This window comes from Protopterus annectens, chromosome 10.part0, assembly GCF_019279795.1.
Source record: "Protopterus annectens isolate FY-2018-M chromosome 10.part0, PAN1.0, whole genome shotgun sequence".
In the NCBI taxonomy this organism is placed as follows: Eukaryota; Metazoa; Chordata; order Ceratodontiformes; family Protopteridae; genus Protopterus; species Protopterus annectens.
The window spans coordinates 788960613-788983679 of NC_056744.1; the positions used below are offsets into that span (position 1 = coordinate 788960613).

Below are 23067 nucleotides of genomic sequence, written 5' to 3' on the forward strand. Positions count from 1 at the left end.
GGTATAACTGAATATAAATCTTTGACGTCTATAGTTATAAATATTTCTTGTGTCCCAAATCTAACTTAATTCATTCTTGATAAAAAGTCCCATGAATCTTTACACAGATGGGCTTCAGCTAGCACATATGGTTTTTGTTTTTCATCCAAAAATTTAGCTATGGGATTGGTAATTGACCCTTGGGCATCAACAAGAGGTCTCATGGGTGGTTTATTACATTCCTTGTGTATCTTAGGAACTCCAAATAAAACTGGTGTCCTAGGATACAACACCGACATAAAATTCAACTCATCTATATTAATAGCCCCTTCAATAAAGAGGTCTTGTAACGTACCCCTAATTCGTCTATATGCACCATTCATTTCATTAATAGAACTACTAGTGTAAGTATCACTGGTAATTATGCTCTCCATTCTATTTATATAGTCATTATAGTCAAAAATAACCACCCCCCCTCCCTTATCAGGTTTTACAAGTCTAATATTTCTGATGTTCATTAACATTTGTAAATTGTCTGTTTCCACTTTATTTAAATTATATTTCTTTTTATGTTTTATATCTATTGCACGAATATCTAACTCGCACATTTTTTCAAACAATTCCAAAGTTAAATTTAAAGGTGGGTTATAAGTGCTAGAGACATAGAATGGTTTGATTACATTACTATTATTCTGAAATAAAAGTGCAGAGTTCAACTTTCGAACAAATAGTTTTATATCTATGATAGTTTCCACAAAATTCATATTCTAACTAGGGACAAAGGTTAGGCCTTTAGATAAGAGGTCACAGATAGATTCATCTAAAACATAGCTAGAAAAATTATAAACAGTAAAATCTCTTGCTTTATTCATTAAAATAATAGGTTTAGAGTCAATTTCATGGTCTATCGGCGGCCACTCCAAGGGCCTCTGTTGTAATTCATTCTGCCCCTCTTCGTAGTAGTCCCATTCCATGCTTGCTGGTTCCTGTTCCCCCAATAATTTTCTTGATAAAAGTTCTGCTTCTGGTTCTGTTGACGTATCCTTTCCAAATGCCTGAGAGGCAGAAAGGCTGCTGTTTCTAAAAAATGTTCATCACTTTATTTTCCATTACTGTATTATTTTGAAAATTATCAAACCCAGTCACATCTGTTACTTGTATGTTAGATAATTTTGAGCCCCATTGCTGTGATATTGGTGGTAAAGGATATGCTGTCTTATTACCATAAGCTTTTAAATCTCTATCAAGTTTTTTTATTTTTTCCTACATTCCCAAGACATGCTGTAGGTGGATTGGACACACTAAATTGGATATAGGTGTGAGTGTGCATGTGAGTGTGTGGTGTGGAAGGACCACTATGGCAGGGCTTGCCACCTGGCAGTGTAAACCGTGGCTCTAGATGATTGTCACTGTAGAAGTGACATCCTGACCCCATGTGCAGCTGCCTCATATGTTCTCATTTTCTTGATGAAACACCTTTAACTATTATAGCAAAAGTTCAATTTCAATATATGCCAACAGCCATCATTGACAAATACTTGTTATATATTGTGGAATCAGATTTTGCTTTCTGTATATACGCACATGCACAAACATACACTTGATGATATAATCAATGAACTGATATATAGATGGATAGATAGACACATATATGTGATGAAATTACTGCTGAGTTTTCATTGTGTATTGACTAGATTATTGCCTTCTTACATTGTAACTGCGTTTTCAATAAACTAGCTGTGTTGATATTGGTAATTAAGTATTTATTGGCTGTATCTACTACTTATATAGATGTGATTGACAAAGTTCTACTTTGTCTGCATCTATTCATATCTTCCTTGTTCTTGCATACATCAGAAAGCCGTTACCAACCTTTTTATAATCACCTCGTTATTGATATGATGTCAGTTCCTGTAGTCAGAGGTATGGATAATGATAAGCAGTGCTTCAGATATTTCTCTGGGATTCTATATGACCCCAGAGTCCTGATTTCCTTAACTGATTGTTTTTATGAAGTTCAATTATTTATACCTTTGACTCTATTTTCATTCCCATAAGCCCAATATATCTTCTGATATGAATACTTAAAATTCATTAAAATCTAAACCATGGGTTTTCCTGATTTTTCTTTTCTTATAGCTTTCCCACAGTGAAAATTGGGGGGGGGGGGGTCATCCACTGCTAGTTTTCAGTTTCTTCCTCTGTTGTCTACTCATGACTGGGGAAGGAACAATACTTTATTTTAATTATTTTATTCTCATTTGTTTATTGGGATAGTGCACTGATCAAGCATGACTATTTACAGAGACTGCCCAGATGGAGTAAGAGATATTCACATGTTATATAATGGTTATTATGCAACAGCAGTGATAAAAAGACAGTTACATGTATGTTTAAATAGTGAAAGGGATAATACACAAGTAGAAGGTACCATACATGAACTTATTAGATACTTTTTGTTATGTAGAGGGGAAAAAAATGGAATGGAGGAATAACTGTCCTAACCAGGAGAAGGTGCACTCACTAGTGCCTTGTCTTTATCATATCAAAGTTCTGTACATGTGACAATGAGGCATCTGGTTTGGCTCTTTGCTCCCCAACTGCTTTAATTTAGCATCATATATACATCTGAAGGATTCCACTCCCCAGTAGAAGATTATTTAACAAAAATCCACACCATTGCCCAGCTTGAATTGGCCAAGAAGTCCACCTCCAATGTTGGGACCTGGTATGTAAATGCAGGTTGCAGTCAGCAGTCCATCCCTTTGCACCATAGATCCTGTTGTCAGTTTGACTATTAACTGTCATTATCCTTCCCCTCCCAACCACACTCGGTTTTCTTAAGTTATTTTAAATTTCTTAATGGTCTTTTTTCCTAAAGTTTGAGTCTCATGGCAATTTAACTTGAAATCAGATTATTTCTCAACATCTCAGCTAGACAACTTTGTGCTTTAAGTCAGTAGAATAAGGTGACATCTTAAAAAGCTGCATTTTTTCCTTTTGTCCTGCATCATTTATTATTCTTTTTGATACTGGAATTCCTCTTTGGTTTCCACATCTCCCATGGAGTTTGTACTAGGTGAATGTTTTAGCCAATCCAGATGTTAGGTTATTGACTTATACTATAAAACAGACTGGTAGAATGGAAGGGGTCAATAGATGAGACAAAACCAAAGGCGTTTTGCTGTGCCACATGCACAATTTCTCTTTGGGATAGTGGATGGGATATGCAATGATGCAGAGTGATTGTTCTTTACCCAGCATGTTAATAACCATGCAGACAGACATGCACACACATACATGCATGCATAAATGTATGCACAGATGCATGAACACTCAGTTGGACTTTGATATCCCACTCCATTGTTCCTTGGGATATATGTACTTTTAAACCCCCTCCCTCAGAATTTCACTACCAAGGAATATAATTTCCTTTTTGACCATGTCAGATGTCTAGTATATCAGTCTATCAACACATTTTGGATAAAAATAATGCAGTTTGAAATCAGAGTGCATCAAAGGAACAGCTGTCACACTGCATTCTTACCAAATACCAATATCAGCTAACTTGATAAGATGAACATTTCTTAAATATATATTTTGTTCCCCTACTGAATAATTTCCTCTGAACCACATTCTGCTACTCGATTTTATACTACCGTTTTTTTGTTTTATAGATCAGCCATGGTTCAACTCTTCCTACAGTCAGAGATAAGACACAAGTTCCTTCATTTCTTGCAGTTGTCCCAAACAGTAAGTATCAGTCTATTGGAATTGCCCGAATGCTAATTCACTTTGGTTGGAGATGGATTGGAATTGTTGCCTCTGATAATGACTATGGCATTGAAGGAAGTCTGGATCTTAAACAGGAATTTCTCAGTGCAGGAGGCTGTGTGGCTTTTCTTGATATTATTCCCATTCACAACTCAGTGGAACAGACAAAGAAAATTGCAGAGATCATTAAAAAGTCCACAGTAAGTGTAGTTGTTTTATTTTCGACCACTGAGAAAATCGGTCCACTTATAGAAGAGTTATTTCTATTAAATGTTTCTGGAAAAGTATGGATTGCAACAGTTTCTTGGCCAGATGGTCAGGATTTTTACAGCACTAAGGTTCAAAAAATTGCCAATGGAACACTAGCATTTGTATATCACAAGGGTCAAATTAATGGACTGAAAGAATTCCTTCACAGCATTCATCCTTTGACTTCACCAAATGACATTTTCATTACATCTTTGTGGGAGAAAGCATTTAATTGCAAGTGGGAAAATCCCAGCACCATTCCTGATACAAAACAAATGCAGACCGGGGAAAATAAATCACTTTGCACAGGGAAAGAAATGTTAAGCTCTCTGGATAATACTGTGTATGATGTCATTAATTTTAGATACACATACAATGTCTATAATTCTGCATATGTAATTGCTCATGCACTCCACAGTTTTTACTCCTGTGTGCCTTCTACAGGACCATTCGTTAATGGCTCCTGTGCTAATATGAAAGAGATTCAGCCGTGGCAAGTGAGTTTAGCATATTTATATCCAGCTGCTGTTTTACATGTATTCCTGTGTTTACAGTTAATGTATTTTTATGATGATGATGATACTTCCAGAACTGTGTATTGCAAACAGGATGCTTAAGCAGCATTATGTATGTGTACCATGCTAAAATTATGCATTGGCATTAAATAGCTTTGTAGTACAGAGACTGAATTTGCTGGGCCTTGCTGCCAGAGTAAATAAGCATTCTCTTCCCCATTAGGTTCATTATACTTAGTGTGCAGAGCTGACTACCAGAAACACTGCTGTTACCAGTAAATGTCAATATCCACTGACTTCTGGGTATAAAAGTGATATAACAACATTAAGCTGCAAGCCCATCTAAAGTCTAAACACTAAAACAAGATGCACTGTATCAAACACTTTTACAACAGCACTGATTGGAATCAGTGAGCAGTAGTGCAGTCTGTTCTGTGTCGGTATAAAGTGGGATACATGTTTCTCAGAAAAAATAACTCATTATTAAATTGTAAGGTTTACAAATAATGGTAATCATTATTCAGACTATATTTTAAATGGCTTCTTGTAACTAGCCCTGTAGGGCAAAGATAGTGTATTTATCTGCATTCATAAAAGTATATAGACATGGATAGATGTATACGCATATAGAAGATCTATAGATATAAATATATATATATATATATATATATATATATATATATATATATATATATATATATATATATATATATATATATATAGGTTCATAGGTTCATACTAGGCTATCTGCCCTAGGGCATTTATAATCCTAGCCAGAGTGTGTTTGGTTAGTATACTGTGCCCATTATGATCTCCCATCCACTCATCAAGATTCCTCTTGAAGAGAAGTCAATGAAGGACTCTGCCTAACCTGGACTGGAATTTTATTCCAGAGTGAAGGGAGCCTCTGGGTTATGAATCTGTCCCTCCAGCATGTCCTATTTATTTCAGTGCTGAGGTTCAAGTCTCTCGAGTGCGTAGCTCGATGGGATTTGGATTTTCTGAGGTGCAGCATGTCCATTAATTTCGGGTTAGACATGGCTTTATACATCAGGCACAGATCGCCTCTGAGCAGGCGGTATGCCACTGAGTAGAGCTGGAGTTTCATTAACTGGGTAGCATATGGCATCTGTTTGAGCCCTTTGATCCTCTTGGTGAGGTACTTTTGGGGTCTTTCCAGTTGCTGCAGGTGTCTGGTAAGGTACATCCCAAAAGGGGCATTGTACTCAATTATGGGCCTGATGAGGGATGAGTAAAGAGGCACGATGACCTCCCCTGATCTAGATGTGAATCCCTTCATGATTAGGTGGGCTATATAAAATGTTTTTCTAACCACTTTGGCCACGTGGTTTTCAAATAAGAGATTGCTATCAACTTGGGTCCCCAGGTCCCTAATTACTTCTTCCCCTAATTACTTTTTCCGTACTTAATGGATTACCACCTATGTGGTAATTTGTGGGCACTTTGTTTTTGCCAAAGGGGATGACTATACACTTTTTGGCATTTAGCTTGAGGCCATGGCTCTGGCACCAGTTGTCTGTTTCTATGAGGCCCTTTACTAGGATGCTTGTGTCAGCTGGAGAGTTGATTATGGTGCCTAGTTTGCAGTCATCTGCGAACTTGGTCAACCACAGTCCTTCCGTGTTGGCCTGTGCCTCCGAGAAATATGTATATATATATATATATATATATATATATATATATATATATATGTATGTGTGTATATATATATATATATATATATATATATATATATATATATATATATATATATATTGTCGCCTCACAGCAAGAGGTTCTCCAGTTCAAACCTCAGCTGGGGTGCCTTCTGTGCGTAGTCTGCATGTCCTCCCTGTGGTCACGTGGGTTTCCTCCGGGTTGCTCTGGTTTCCTCCCACATCCCAAAGACATGCTGCAGGTGGATTGGACACTCTAAATTGGCCCTAGCTGTGAGTGCATGTGTGTGTGTGTGTGTGTGTGTGCCTTCTGTGGAAGGTTGGGTGCCGGGCTGGCAACTCGAAACTGTAAAACTCCACTGCCAATCTTGAGCGGACAGGTGATCCTCTGTGGCGACCCCTAACCGGGAAAAGCCGAAAGAAGAAGATATGTATATAGATATATATATATATATATATATATATATATATATATATATATATATATATATATATATATATATATATATATATATATATATATATATATATATATATATATATATATGTATATATATATATATATATATATATATATATATATATATATATATATATATATATATATCTAGAATATGCAGATGTCCAATGTGTACCTGGTAGAGTAGATGAAAACCAGCCAGATACAAGAAAGCCTACATGGACCATCCATAATGTGCACACAGTATTGCAGTGTTTTGAGATGTGCACAACCGCGCAAACAAGGTAAACACCGTGGCATGCAAATTTCAGAATAAGCAGCTCAATTTTATGCTAATTAACCAATCTAAGATGGAGGAGATATTCAACAAACTAAAAAGCAACCATGTATACTTACCTGCTGGTTTTCCCCTGTGAAATCCAAGAACCTATTGATAGACAGCCACTGAAATGTCTATATAGAAACAATGTTAGGGGCTGCTGTTCCTTTAATTCACATGTATGTGCAACAGACTGAGGTCTGTGCTGCTGCTGCTACTAATAGACAAAGGCCAAGAAGGAGAAGAGTTTTCAGATCCTTGGTAACTAATCACAATCTACATGACATGGAAATTGTAGAGTGCTACATGGTGGATAGAGACCTCCTACAGGAATTTCAGCAACCTCTGTTGTCCTCAATTCAGAGCTAGGGCAAACAGAGGGGAAGCCATCAGTGGAGACAAAGGTATGTGTAGCACTTAGAATTTTAGCTTCAGGTACCTTTCAGAGACCAACAGGGGACATGCTGAGGGTGTCACAGGCATCAGCATCCAGGATCCTCCATCAATTCCTGAATGCTATGCTCCCACATGCCAGTGACTACATCTATTTTCTCCATGCACCTGTGGGGAAGGGCAGAAATATGTAGGAGTTCCACAGTGTAGCACACTACCAGGAAGTACTAGGTGCCACTGATTGCACACATGTAAAAATTTTAACACCATGTGGGGAACAGGGAAGACTCTACATTAATAGAAAGGGCTTACACTCTATTAACTGCCACGTCATGTGTAATGCCAAGGGAATCATCTTGAATGTGTGTTCTGGCAACCCAGGCAGTTACCACAACTCACATATCTGGCACACCTCCCAAATGTATCAGATGTTCATTTGGGGGAATATCCCACAAGGTCATTTACTGGGGGATGCAATCTATGCTCTGGAACTGTGGCTGATGATACCCATCAGAAATGCAGACACACCTGCTAAAGAATGCCATTATGATGCACACGCTCAAGCCAGAAATAATCATAGATTATGTGTTTGGGCTGCTGAAGTTATGGTTCCAGTGCCTAGATACATATGGGGAGCCCTGCAGTATAATGCACATACATTTACTAAAATAGTCACAGTATGTGCCATGCTATACAACATCATCATGAGAAAAAAGCTTCAACAGGATCAACAAGGGGAAGAAGTACACACCCCACCACTAATGGCAAGGTCACCACAACCACACACAGGTGAGGACTCAAGAGAGAAAGCAGCAGCTACTGTTGGTGTAGGCAGATGTAGGCATGCTCAATTTGACCTCACATTGGCTAAAAGGCAACAAATAGTACACTCACTTACCACCTAAGAGCCTAAAACCTTCCTCTTATGCACAAACTCATGATAACATTGATGCCAGGCAACTGTCACAACCTTTATCTCCCCATGTATTGGCTGTGTACTGCTTGGATCAGACAGAGTCAGGCCTGAACTAAAACTGTTGCCACTCCTTGTTTACAAAATAAGTTGAACCCGGAGAATATTGTGTAATAATATGAATGACTGGCATATCCTTGCATGTTATTACTTGGTAGTGTAAGCAAGTAAAAGGTGGGTGATTTGTACAGAAATGACCTTATGTGATAGCAGAGACTTACTTGACTTATGTGTGTCCATTATTAAGTAGTAGGCCTCAGGCATCAAAGGTTCACACAGTTATACTTCATTGAAGTAGTGATGGTGACTGCATGCCCTCAGTTTAGCACAATACATTTGTACAGAAAATCAATAAAGAGAGAAGTTAGATAATAGTAATATACATTGCAGTTTCAGACTTCATACCTCTCACAAGATTATTAACAATAAAGATGGAAACATTTTGATGATATCAACTGTCTAACTTTCTAAGGCCAATGCAAGTTAAAGATAAAATTAACAGTATAACATTACAAATGCAGATATACTAAGCACTTAGCTATGCAGAATACAAAGCAGGGATATGGCACAGTTATCATTACTTGTACAGGCTGTTGTGGGGTGGGGGGGCAGGAGGCTTAGGCTGACAAAATGTTGGCGAGTGTGTGTGAGTAAGAAAGAGATGCATGCAGATATTTTTATAAAGCAACAAAAGGCCAGTGAGACAAAATGAATTTTAAGCTGCATGGCCGAACCATGCAACTCTTGTGTCTGTCTGTATAGATCCATCAGATGAAACTGGTGTGCGAATGTCTGCCTGAACACAGCCAAGCTCTCTGCTAGCTCTATGTCTTGGTATATTTGACAGGTGTAAACTGCACATGGTAGAGGTGGCAGTTCATTGTTGTCATCCCTGGTCACAAGAAATGGCTCTGCCAAGAGTTGCACTGGCTTGCCCACACCCATGGTCAGATGTCCTGCTGCTACCTGAATGTAACTGATGTCTGCTGGATGAGCTCCCCTCATGAGGACACCCAGGACCACAATGCCACGGCCTCCAACTTCTGATTTTGAACAGGTCAACCACTGTCAAAGCAGTGGAAGTACTGCCACTATGGCAGTGTGATCAGGCATGGCCACATTGGCAAACAGCAGATGATATGGATATGCCCACAAGGATGTTGACCCCTCCCAGATGATGTTCCATCACAGACGCTGCTTTTTCCAATCTGATCCATTGAATTGGCAATATGGTGAAGGCAGTCACACGTCTACCCATGTCACATCTACAACCCTAAGCATTTCTCTGGAGGACCTTTTGAAATGTGCTTGTGCCTCCATAATGGCCCTAAACATATGCTGAGTAGCATGGAAAGAGACACCTGGATCAGGTAAAGGACGGATAGCAGGCTTCCTCTGAGCACCCTAACAAACCTCCTGCATGGTACCTCACCTACACTTTGGCTACAGCCAGAGTCAACAGGCACTAAAGCCGCAATATCAACAATTCCCTGATTGATTGTCTCATCCTCCAACTGTCCAGTATCTGAGGGCTCACTAGAATAGGTAGGCATAGTCCTACTGTCTGTGTCCAGTGGAATTTCAGAGCATGGCTGTATGTCAACCACAGTGTCAGATTCAACCTTTGCACCCGCTGACTTCGCCTTTGTTTGGCCACCATCATTATCAGAGTCTTCTGATACTCTGACATCAGGTAGTACAAGTCTCACACTTTCACTGTCAGGATCACTTGTGATGATAAGCAACAAACACAGGAATAATTAATACCTACACTACTATAGCCCAATATATGCTAACAAAATAACAGTGTTACCACTATTAGACAGTACTGCAATACACACAACAGTCCTGACATCAACATCACACACTGAAATATCTTTTTGAATTGCTCATCAGTATTCACATAAAAATGTTTGGCTTATGTGCAGATGATGGTATACTCTGTATGCCAGATGGTCCTAGAAGAAGTTCATCAATAGTTAAGGACAACATCATCACAATTAACAGTAACACTGGGTAATAATTTTTCCCTTTATATGTCCATTAACTATACTTTTAACAAGAACTTGGATAACAAGCCCAACCTAACCCCATGCGTAATCAATCAGAATGTGTTGTTAACTGTGCCAATCTTCAACCCCCCGCAAAAATAAAATAATTATTGTGAAACAGAACTAACATATTGAGTTAAATTGTTTTACTGTACAACAGTATTTAACAACTGAGATACAAAAGCCTACCTGGAAGCTTCTCCTGGGATATGCTTGCTGTCCCTGAACCAGTAGCACCACTATCAAGGACATGCTGTTCTGCACCTTTCTGGGAGCTGTCTGGATCCCCGACAGTTGACAGGAACTGTTCATGTGCTGTTAATGGTGGCTCTGTAGCAGGCCCATCCCAGTACTGATCCATTCAGGGGCCACTGCAGCAGATCTCCTTCACGCAGATGAGATCATGTCATTGGATCCATGGTGCACCTGGTCATATGTCTTGGTGTAGCCACTCACTGCATTAACATCTATAACTATCTGCTGCCAAATTTGGATTCTGCTGACAATCTCCACATCCCCTCTCAAGCAGAAAGGCACCATGTCACTTAAAAGCTTCAACAATGACCTGCTTGTCAGGGACAGTGAAGGGTCGGTTTTGAGGATTAAGATGCCTGGGTGCCATAGCCCTAGGTGTCTTAAAAGACAACAGAAGAATAATACAATTAATTATCACATAACTAAAAAAAAAATGACTGATGTTTTTCGTGTTTCACTGTTGCAGTCATTACATTTGGGTTATCTGCTTGCAATAGCCCTCAAGTCGGCGTGATTAACAAAGTCTTGGGTCCTGCATCAGTTGCTGTCCCTTCTTCTATGATGTCAGGTTGTCAGGGGTATAAAACATGCAGCTGACACCATTACATCAGTCTTTCTTGCCATGCGGTGCCCGAAGCAGAAGCAGTCGAAAGTGTTGGTCGGACGACTCCCGAAATTTTCGTTTTCGAGTTTCAGAACCGAAGTCTTCAACTAAAGTTAAGTACCCCATTGAGTAAATTTTTTCTTGCTCCTTCCCGATGTCAGTAAAAGTTAATACTTGCATTACTTGTGGAAAGCAAATACCTCAAAGATTTTCATTCACACTGTATTCCTTGCCTAGGCCCTGACCATGACGTACCTTGCTGTCGGTTTTGTGCTTTATTTAATCAGTGCTCTATCCGTCATCGGTATATTTTTGCCTCTAAATATTTCGGTTCTTGGTTTAATTATCCAGAAATGTTGGTTAGCCATCTGACTACCGGGATTTCGAAAAAATGCAAAGATAAAGACAGAGGACAGGCCGCCGAGGTCCAAAACTGCTGATGACACTTCTTCTAAGCCAGTCGCCAGTTCACTGGTACTCAGTGAGGTGCTTTCACAGCCCCTGATACCCACTACTTCTGATTCACAGGCCTCTACTGAGACCCAGAGTTCGGTATTCCACAAGATGCTTCAACTGTGGAACCTGTGGATGTCTCTACCTTGGATGGGTCTGGAGCTGCTGTGCAGGCACCAGCTTCTGAGGGTGTATTCAGGCTTACAGACTTGCATATTAAACTGATGCCTCCTCCTTCATTTAGGCCTAAATCTCGAACCATGCCTAAAAAAAACGATGCCCAGGCTGCATGCTCAGGCCTCTATGCCTAAAAAACAAATGATAAGAATGGCTGAAGATCTTATAACTCTAATCAGGAGAAGCCAACCTCCCCCTTCTAAGAGACCTAGGACTGAAGTTGTTTATAAATCTTCTGACCAGGATTCTGATTTTTCTGACTCTTCTGATGATCTGGATTTGCCCTTATCTACTTGTGTGGATTCTGTTGCAGAGGACTCTATTCCCTCTGCTTCCCCTCCAGAGGATTTTTCTTTTGGTGAAACCTTACATACTCTAGGGGAGCATTTCCACTGGGAAAGCCAGGAATTTTCTGATTCAAAAAAAAGGCTTAGGCATTTCTTACTCCTGCCTCAGCATAGGCCTTTAGCTATTACTCCTGTACTAGACATTGTTGATAATGCTTTTTTGGAATCTAGTTTGGCCCCTGATTCTTTACCTCCTGCTCCCAGAAAACCTGACAGATTTTACAGGGTTCCTGATTCACACAAGTTCCTTTTTAAAAACCCTATTGTGGATAGAGACTATTTCACAGGAACCCAAGGGCATTAAGGCTTCTACTGCTAAAATTCCTACTCCTTCTGATAGAGACTCCAGGACGCTGGATAGATTGGGTAAGAAGGTTTACTCTTCTGCAACCTTGGCCATTAGGGCTTTAAACTGCCAGTTTAATATGTTAAAGTATCAGCAACATGTTATTGGATTGCTTAAACAGAAAATGATGTTGATTCCTGACTGTGCGGAAAATAAAGAATTACAGGATTTAATACATTCTGCTGTACAGGTTGGAGAACATACTTTGCAATGTAGATTTGATTCATTAGAGGCCTCTTTCAGGGCTGCTGTTACTGGGTCTGTGCTCAGAAGGCATGCTTGGCTTAAGGAGTAATCTTTGTTTGATCATGTTAGAGCTAAATTGTTGGATGCTCCCTTAAATCAGGACCACCTGTTTGGCAACGAGGCTAAGGAAGTTCTTAGAAAGATGGAAGATAAAGCTAAATCTATGCAAACTGTTAAAGATTTCTTACAAGTTCAGCCTCCTAAATTTAGTAGGCACTGGCCCTCTTAGAATTGGTCCTTTCCAGCCCCTTCCAGGTCTTCTCAAGCCAAACCCAGACACAGCAGAAACTCCAGGTTTCAGTCCCAGGGGACACACAAGACTAAGCAGTGGGGGATTTCCACACCCTAATCAGGGAGTAGTAAGACTCCCCCCTATAGAAAACTGTCTCAATGACTTACTTTTAAGACTTCAAAGCACTTCCCAACTGAATGCTCCTTTAGGTGGAAAGATTGGTCTGCAGGCCAAAAACTGGGAACTCATTATCCAGGACAAATGGGTTTTAAATATAGTGTCCCAAGGATACAGATTTCACTTCCACACCTTACCAACACCAAGCGGGTGGCCAGACCTACCCCCAAATCAGTGGGCAGAGGCCCAAAATAAAGTACTCTCTCTCTTAAGCACGGGGCTATTCAGTTGGTACCAGAAGAGGAAAATGGACAAGGTTTCTATTCAAGACTCTTTCTGGTACCCAGAAAAGGCAATACATGGTGTTTTATCCTGGATCTTTCTACTCTAAATACCTTTCTGGTGATTCCAAAATTCAAGATGCTGACTCTTCACCAGCTGCTTCCTATGCTAGGCAAAGATGCATGGTTGGCAACACTAGACTTAAAAGAAGCATACCTGCACATCCCTATCAGTGAGTCTTGCAGAAGATACCTATGCTTCAAAGCAGGCTACATGCACTATCAGTTCTCTGCACTGCCCTTTGACTTATCTACTGGGCCCAGGGTATTCACAAAATGCCTAGCTCCAGTGATTGCATTCTGCAGGCAAAGAAATATTCAAATATATCCATACCTGGGCAGTTGTCTAATTCAGGCAGAAAGCCAGGACATACTTTTGAATCATCTGGCCTTTTTTCAAAGAGAACTGACTTGTCTGGGGTACACCATAAATGAAAAGAAATCACACCTGGTACCCTGCCAACAAATTATATTCTTGGGAGCAAACTTGAATACAACTTCCTAGATGGCTTTCCTCACGCCAGAGAAACGGACTCATTTGACAACCATTAGCCACAAATACCCAGTTAACTACAAGGCAAATACTGCAAGCCTTGGGGTTCATGGCCTCCTGCATTCTTCAAATTCTTTATGCAAGGCTGCATATGAGGACACTGCAATGGTATCTCAAAAGTCTATGGTGTCAACATTCACAGGATCTAGAAGCTATGATTCCTGTCATACCTTGCCTATGCCTAGAGTTCCTTTGGTGGGCAGAGGCCTGTCACCAAAACAAGGGACTACCATTCACACTACCCCCTGCTGCCCAAACCTTAACAACAGATGCATCAGACTATGCATGGGGGGGCTCACCTGGCAGGGAAGTGCATTCAGGGCAAATGCAACCCAAGTCAAATGCACCTACACATAAATCAAAAGGAAATGTTAGCTGTACAGAATGTTCTGACAGCCTTCAAGGACCACATTCTTCCAGGACAACTAATGGTAAAGACGGAAAGTACCATGGTCATGTGGTACATAAACAAGCAGGGGGGGTACACACTCTTACCCCCTCTGCAAACTAGCCATGCCATTGTGGAACACAGCCTTGAGCTACCAAGTGAATCTGCAAGCTCAATTCCTGCCAGGAAAACTAAATACACTGGGAGATGGACTAAGTAGAAACCTCATGGACCCACACGAGTGGAAACTGGAACCAAGGATTTTCAACATGTTGACAAGCAAATGGGGGAGCCCAAATATAGACCTGTTTGCCTCCCCCCAGAACCATCAATTGGACAAATTTTGCACAAGGATTCCCCACAAACTAGCTTGGAAATTGGATGCTCTATCCTTCAGCTGGAAAAGCCTATCAGTTTATGCTTTTCCTCCTTTTCCTCTGCTCTCCAAGGTACTACTAAAGATCAAACAGGACAAACTGAGGACGATTTTAATTGCACCAGACTGGCCACACCAACACTGGTACCCCCTCTTGCACAGTGTGTCATGCTTGGCCCAATGGCACCTGCCTCAAGTCTCCTTCCCTGTTGTCTCAGCAGGAGAACCAGATTCTGCACCCTCAGCTGCAAACCCTGAACCTAGCAGCCTGGCTAATTACCTAATCTCTCCTTTACCACCCCTCAGTAAATCATTGATGGATATCATTTTAGAGGCTAGGAGGCCTAGTACTAGAAAATCTTATGCTGCAAAATGGAAAAGATTTTGTACCTAGAACCAATCTCAAGGGATGAGCGCAGCAGTGCCCAATTTACCTCAGATTCTACAATATTTGACTGAGATGCTTCATAAGGGCTTGTCCTTTTTCTCCATCAAAATTTATGCCTCAGCCATTTCAGCTCATTATAGCACAGAGCATCCCCTCTTCTCTCAACCACTGCTCAAGCAATTCCTCAGAGGAGCCAAAATTTTAAGGCCACCGAGGAGAGCTCCAACTCCAGCCTGGGACCTTAACTTTGTCTTGGAGAAACTCACTCTTCCTCCTTTCAAGCCAGCTGCTACTGCAGATTTAAAATTCCTTTCCTGGACAACAGTTTTCCTTTTAGCAATCACTTCTGCAAGAAGGGTATATGAGTTACAGGCCCTTATGGCAGTGGAGCTTTTCATCATCTTTCATGAGGACAGGGTGTCCCTCAGAACCAATCCCTCCTTCATGCCTAAGGTGGTATCCAGAGTGGCTCTTAATCAGTCCATTCATTTACCTACCTTCTTTCCTAACCCACAGAACAAAGGGGAATGGATACTGCACTCCTTAGATGTTCACAGACAACTTAGATTCTACTTGGACAGGACTAAACCTTAAAGGAAATCTGAACAACTGCTGGTGGCATTTGCTGCAGGGACAGAGGGGAAAGCTATTTCAAAGCAAACCATTTCAAAATGGATAGGCCACTGTATTTATTTCTGCTAAAAGCACCATGGAAACCTATCCCACAGGGCATCAGACCCCATTCTTCCAGGGCTGAATCTACCTCTACAGCCTTTCTCAGGGGTGTCCCTACAAGGGACATCCTAGAAGCTGTGACCTGGAGTTCTGTACATAGTTTCATCAAGCATTATCATTTGCCAATTTTCTCTAAATCCAGAACTGGTTTTGCCACTGCAGTCTTACAGGGCCTTATAGCTAGTCATAGCTCTATTTACATTCCTCCTCCCAACCTTAGCTTTGGGAATCTACCCAAATGTAATGACTGCAACAGTGAAACACGAAGAACATAGTTCAGTTGTGCACACTTACCATAAATGTAGATGTTTGAGTGTATTCACCGTTGCAGTCCTGGTTGCCCTCCCTCCAGCCCCCTTTCTTCTATTGGCTATACCTCTACTCTCACTTACTATGCTCAAAAAGCTTTTTGGTGTATTTGCTTTTTTGTTGGAGGTATATCCTTGTATTATAGATTTAATTGCTCCCCACTGGGGGGCAACTGACATCTGGGGCAAGAAAAACTGATGTAATGGCATCGGCTGCATGTTTTATACCCCTGATGACCTGACGTCATGGAAGAAGGGACAGCAACTGACAAAGGACCCAAGACTTTGTTAATCAGGTGACTGAGGGCTACTGCAAGCAGATAACCCAAATGTAATGACTGCAACAGTGAATACACTCGCACATCTACATTTATGGTAAGTGTACACAACTGTACTTTCATAGATAAAACAGAAAAGGTAGCATTTCAATACATAAAACAGTTCAGAGATTTGAAATGTGAGCAAGAGAATGGATGCAAAAAAAGAAGAGAGAGTAACAATAGCAGCATATCCTTGTTTCTGCCAAAACAGAAATGCAGCTTTGCTCCCCCACCCCCTAAAACATGCAAATGACACATTTTGCTAACAAACCATGTTTGAAATGCTAAATGTACTATCAAATGAACTGTCCCTGGAACATGTCTACAGATTTAACACAGAACATTCCACTTTATGCTATTGCCAATCATGTATACCTATCGAATGTCCTGACAAACATACCCATGTCATCAGTACACTTCTAACTGATGCATACAGATAAAAATGTAAAATATTTTGCTAATAAATATATATAACTATTAAACAGATTTTTCTTAATTACATTTCAGCATATGCAGTATACAGCTGACAAAATGCAAACATACCTTTTCAGGTTCAGTAATCCTCTGTGCAGATATATCCAAAGTAATAGCTTCTTTTCTGTGCTCTTCACATCAACAAGTCTCCTTCCCTTCAGTTTCCCTAGCTACATGGTTGCCCATTTTGGTGTAGATTCAGGGCTGTCAGCATGGAAGATATACAAATGAGGTGTGAACTCACTATAATTGCTAAAACCCAAATACTTTGCTTCATGTATCAGATGTAAAATAGTGCAGACGCATGTAAAATAGTTCAGACACTCTCTCAGTGTTTGTTTTTAATGGATTGCAACTGTGAATGATTACTGGTAGGCAGAAGGAAAACACATCAACAATGCAGACTGTCCTACATCCAATGTGTGTATCAGGTTAGATTTACAAAGTTTTAGATGTAATTTTGTCAAGGTTGGAAATGAAAGTAAGCAGCACACAATTCAGAGATTCTGTTCATTAACATCTAACCTCACCTCCATGTGTTGGCAATTGCATATTATATTGTTGTCATTTAATATATTCACACATTTAAGGACAATGATATAGAATGGATTACAGACTGCATGTCTCAGATAACTGGTCAGATAGAAGAATGAGTAATAATCACAAAGAAGTAAGACAAAGCTGTATATTTACAAGCAATACTTATAACTGGCTGTATGATCACTTAGTGTGCTGCATCCAAAAATAATTAATGTACAAATAACACATGTATCATTTCATTCTACTGTAGATGGTTTTGCCAGTTCCTTGCTGCAAAGGTGTTTTTGTGGCAAAGAGGGATAAGGCACCCTTACTGTGTTCTGAAGATTCATTGGAGTGACAATTCAAATCCAGACCTATGTAGAAATATTTCATGTGTGCTAACATTTTACAGTGTGGATGTCATAGATTGCTTCTCCTCATTTCAACTGCTTTCCCTTTATTTATTTTTTTTGGCACTAGTTTTTGCACAATGCATGGCTTAGAGCAAACAAGGGGAAATGGAGAAAAATGAATGTCAGGTGTGCAAACTGGAGTGTGGCCCACTCAGGAAGCAGAGAGAAGGCCTGCAGACAGGGAGTCTGTACAGGGGTAAAGGTCACAAGCAATACCTTGTTGCAGTTTCTGTTTTCCATCTCACAACTGTGCTTAGCGGTGTTGCATAATGGTTAGCAAGGTTCCCCAGCAGCTGCAGCCATTGAACACCTGCAGACAGGACTCAGACAGCCAATAACTGAAACCAGATACATTCAATTAATTCTGTCAGGCATTGCACAAACCTGCTAAGTGGTTTAGTGTGGTGGTTAACACAGAGACCTTAAGAATAATTAGGAAATTTGAAAATGCCATGTAACTATTCCTATGGCAGCAGGTGTAAGTGTAGGGTTGGAGTACAGATGGCTCTGGGTTCTAGTATAGGGTATGCAATCTATTTTTTACTGTTTTGACAGTGTAGTTTATAGCAATGAACTGAAAAATAGACAAGTGTTATTTCAAGATTCTTGTGGCAACAGGTGTAAGTGTAGGACTGCCATACACATGGTCCAGTGTTCTCATACAGGAAGTTCCATACACGTTTACTGTTGTTTCACTTCCCATTATACTCATTCTGACTTATAACGCTTTAGATAGTGGAGCTGTTATGAATTATATGTATGAGGGATGAGAGACCATTATTGTGTTTTCAAATGTATGACTGAGGATATATTGCCTACTATATTTCTGTAAGTAGAATTCTACTATCTGGACTTGCATGGGCTTCACAATTACATAGGTTCATAGGTGTTTACTAGGCTAATGGCCCTGGAGCATTTACAAGCCTAGCCCATGAGATTAGCCTTGCATTGTGCCACCCAATATTAGTTTCCAGTTCTTCTCTCAAGTAGAACCACTGGAGTGATCCCCGCAGTGAATTTTCTATTTCCCATCCACTCATCAAGATTTCTCTTGAAGAGGGCCAGTGAGGTGCTCTGTTTGACATGTATGGGAAGTCTATTCCATAGCATGGGCAGTCTCTGGGTTACAAACCTGTCCCTCCAGCATGTTCTGTTGATTGTGGTAATGAGGTTGAGGTCTCCAAACCGTGTGGTGCAGAGGGATTGGGATTTCTTTAGATGTAGCATTTCTAACAAATCTGCATCAGACATGGCTTTGTAAGTCAAGCAGACATCACCTCTAAGTAGGTGATATGAGACTGAGAATAGTTGGAGTTTTTTGAGTCTGTCCATATAAGACAACTGTTTAAGGCCTAGGATCATCTTGGTGAGGTATTTTTGTGGCATCTCCAGTTGTTGCAGGTGTCTAGCGAGGTACATGCCAAATGGAGAATTATACTCAATGGTTGGCCTAATGAGGGAAGAGTAGATGGAGACAATGACCTCTTTTTTCCTGGATGCAAAACCCTTAGTAATGAGATATGCCACATAAAAGGACTTTCTGATCACAGTGGCAATGTGGTGGTCAAAAGATAGGTTGCTGTCAATCTGTGTTCCCAGATCTCTTATAATGCCTTCTGTGTTCAGTGGACCACCATTGATGTGGTAATTCATGATAACCAAGTTTTTCCCAAAGGGGATGATGACACATTTTTTGGCATTGAGTTTAAAGTCATGATTCTGACATCAGTCATTGGTCTCAGTGAGGCTTTTCTGCAGGATGTCAACATCACTTGGGGAGTAAATAATAGCTCCCAACTTGCAATCGTCTGTGAACTTTGTCAGCCAGAGTCCCTTTGTGTTGGCCTGGACTTCAGAGAAGTAGATACCAAATAGAAGAGGACCCAGGACCAAACCTTGTGGGACTCCACTTGTGACTGGTTGGCAGTCTGACTTGGAGTCAGCTACTTTCACACTGTGGGTTCTATCTGCAATCCAGTTTGCAACCCATCCAGTGATATAGGGGTTGATGCCTAGCTTAGTGAGTTTTTCTATGATTCCTGAATAGGGAATGGTATCAAAGGCCTTGGCCAGATCAAGGTAGGCTGTATGACCCAACTTGCCTTCATACATAGCTCTGGTGACTGACTCAAAGAAGTCGACCAGGTTGAGCAGGCATAATCTACTCTTCAAAAAAACAAAGATAAGATACGTACACAACTGGATCTATAGCCAACACCCTTGTCAGGTCACACACACATGCATGTGTAACAGCTCATACTGTCACCTTTATTTATGTATGATTCCAGACTATGGCTGACAAGCACTTCTTATGTGGCAAAGATGTCAACTCTGCAGAAGAAAATGTTTTGTCCTTTAAGCCTAGGTTTGAATCTCACAGTGTAAAAATTAATTTTCCTCAGTGTATAAAGGCAAAAGCACAGAGTTTAACATCATGTAGCAATGCTAAGCAATGGTGAGTGGTGGTGCAATGCTGTGATTATTTCCACGCACTCTCGCTTAACCCCACTGCAACATACAGAAACACATGTACTATAAATAATTAATGTGATTGTATTATCACTGTTTATTTAAAAGTATTAAATACACCTGGCTTTGAAACCAGTATCATCTGGGCTCAAAAAGAAATGTGAAAACCATTTACACCTGCTGCCACAGAGTCAGTCAAACAGCAGATTTGTTTCATAGACTCAGTACTAACTATCAGACTTTAGCAATGCAGCTCATGTTTGCTCACTGCTTAACTATGTGCAAACAGGGAAAATGAATGGAAAAGTGTATCTCACATGCATAAACACTTTGCCAACTGTCTCACAGACCCACAACTTGCTGCACTATGGAAAAGTAAATATAATGTATCACTGTCCACGACAAGAAATTACATATGGAAACATAACAAACTGAAGGCCCTATTTAACAGTCTGCCACATTTTTGTAATACAGCCATGTGTTGCCTCCCCCAAACACTGTAGCCCTGGTGTCTCAGCACTTTTTCACACATATATCACCTACACTACAGAAATTAATATAAAATGTTTTATGATGTGCAATGCACATCAATCTGTTAACATGCAGAAGTAGAACTAGTGATCATTAAGCCTAAAATGCCGTATCTACAAGGGTAGGGAAGGAATCAGCATAGACCTTACCCACAGGGACAAAGGTGACCTTCAACAAATTTGTCCAAAGTCATTTTGGTTTTGTTAAAGGTAGATCATGCTTATTAAACCTAGTGGACTTCTTGGATACTGACACCAAAGACATGGATGAGGGATAACAGGACACACCACCTATGTTGAGTTATCCAAGACCTTTGACACTAGCCCCCATTCAGGTATCATAGCAAAAATCTCCCATCTGGGGGTTAACCCATGCATTAATAGATGGCTAAGCAACTTGCTCATCAACAGAACACACACTGTCAAAGTTTGGGACTGCACCTCTACCATAGACCACTTACCAGTGGAATACCACAAGGATCTGTACTTAGCCTTCAACGGTTTGGAAACTATTTCTCTGAAGCCCAGGCAAAGGCAGCTGGCATACCAAGTTTGCAGATGACTGTCAACTGGCCGCAATCATGTAGAGACCCCCAACTATGTTAATGTATTACAGAAGAGGCTGACACAGACAAGTGATTGGTGCCAAACTCATGGACTATCTTTAAAGCAAAACAAATGCCTCATTGTCCCCTTTGGAAATGAAGTACCCCTGGTAATTATGACATACATAGCACCACCCCTAAGCTCATAGTGTTGCAAGACTGGGGAACATGTGTTGATAGCAATCTACACTTCAATCACTATGTGTCCATGGTGGAGGGACACACATTCTGCATTGCACACCTCATAAATAAGGCCATCACATCCAAGACCAGGGATGTCATAGCTCTGCTGTACTCTACCCTTATCAGACCACTAATTGAGTACAATACTCCCTTCTAGCTGTACCTCACCAGACAACTGCAGCAACTGTAGAAAACACAGGGGGTTGTGACCAGGAGAATCCAGGGCCTCCAAAACATGACATACATGAAAAGACTGAAAGACCTGTCAATGTACTCATTATCATGCAGATTGCTGACAGGTGGCCTATACCTGGCGTACAGAGCAGTCTCAGATCCTTCCTTACTGGATCTGTGGGACATCTGCAAATTAAAAGGGACAGGAGTAACTTGCTTCAGGGATCTCAGCCTAGCCTGTGACATAAACAGAACATGTTGGGGAGACAGATATATCTCCCAGGGATTGCCACTCCTGTGTAATAGGCTCACACTGCATGTGAAGGAGTGCTCCTCAATGACCTTATTCAAGTGTAGCCTTGACATCTGGATGAGTGATTCTAAATTCACCCTTGGGGTGACACCTATGTCCCTCATGGACAGGGCCAGTCGGTGCTGATCACAGAATCACTCTGCTAACAACGACCATCTAACTATGCTCATCCACTTTAAGTTGACCTGCAGTCTTGTAAAACTCAGACTTGTGCCATGGTATTTGAATAAAATACTGAATTCTGTAGTATATGTGCTTAGATAGGTTGGGTTTCAGTATCCAAGAAGTCCACTGCAGTCAATTTTGTATGTGTGTGTGTGTGTGTGTGTGTGTGTGTGTGTGTGTGTGTGTGTGTGTGTGTGTGTGTCTAGCCATATCCTAGAGTTGCAGCTCCAAACCCTTGGATTGACAGTATATTGATACTTGCACATGCCTACACATCCATTTCATGCAGGACTCCCAACATCTTCTCTCCAACATACCCTGTTGATGTCATCCAATGTAAAAGTCAGACTTGTGCTGTGGCACTTTCATAAAGTACTGAGTTCTGTAGTCTGTATACTTAGAGAGGTAGGGGTTCTGATCTCACTGCAGTCAACTGTGTGTGTATCTAGCCAGAAGAGCAGAAGTGCGTTTCCTACAGTTACCACTCCATTCTCATGGAATGACAGTATTTTCATACTTGCACATGCCTACACATCCATTTCATGCAAGCCTATCAACATATTCTCTCCAAAATGCCCTGCTGATGTCATCCACTATAAGCTGACCTGCAGTCTTATAAAAGTTAGACTTGTGCTGTGGTGGTT

General features: G+C 40.6%; 1 protein-coding gene across 1 annotated transcript in view; it reads left to right on the forward strand.

Annotated features, from left to right (window-relative positions):
• The first annotated feature begins 2270 nt into the window (after positions 1-2270).
• The window catches only part of LOC122814204 (extracellular calcium-sensing receptor-like), a 290704-nt gene continuing 269907 nt past the window's right edge, over positions 2271-23067 (forward strand). Inside the window, exons 1-2 of the mRNA XM_044086808.1 lie at positions 2271-2366; positions 3657-4499. Coding sequence (XP_043942743.1) covers positions 2271-2366; positions 3657-4499 — 939 coding nt within the window. The remainder of the gene's footprint in view (positions 2367-3656; positions 4500-23067) is intronic.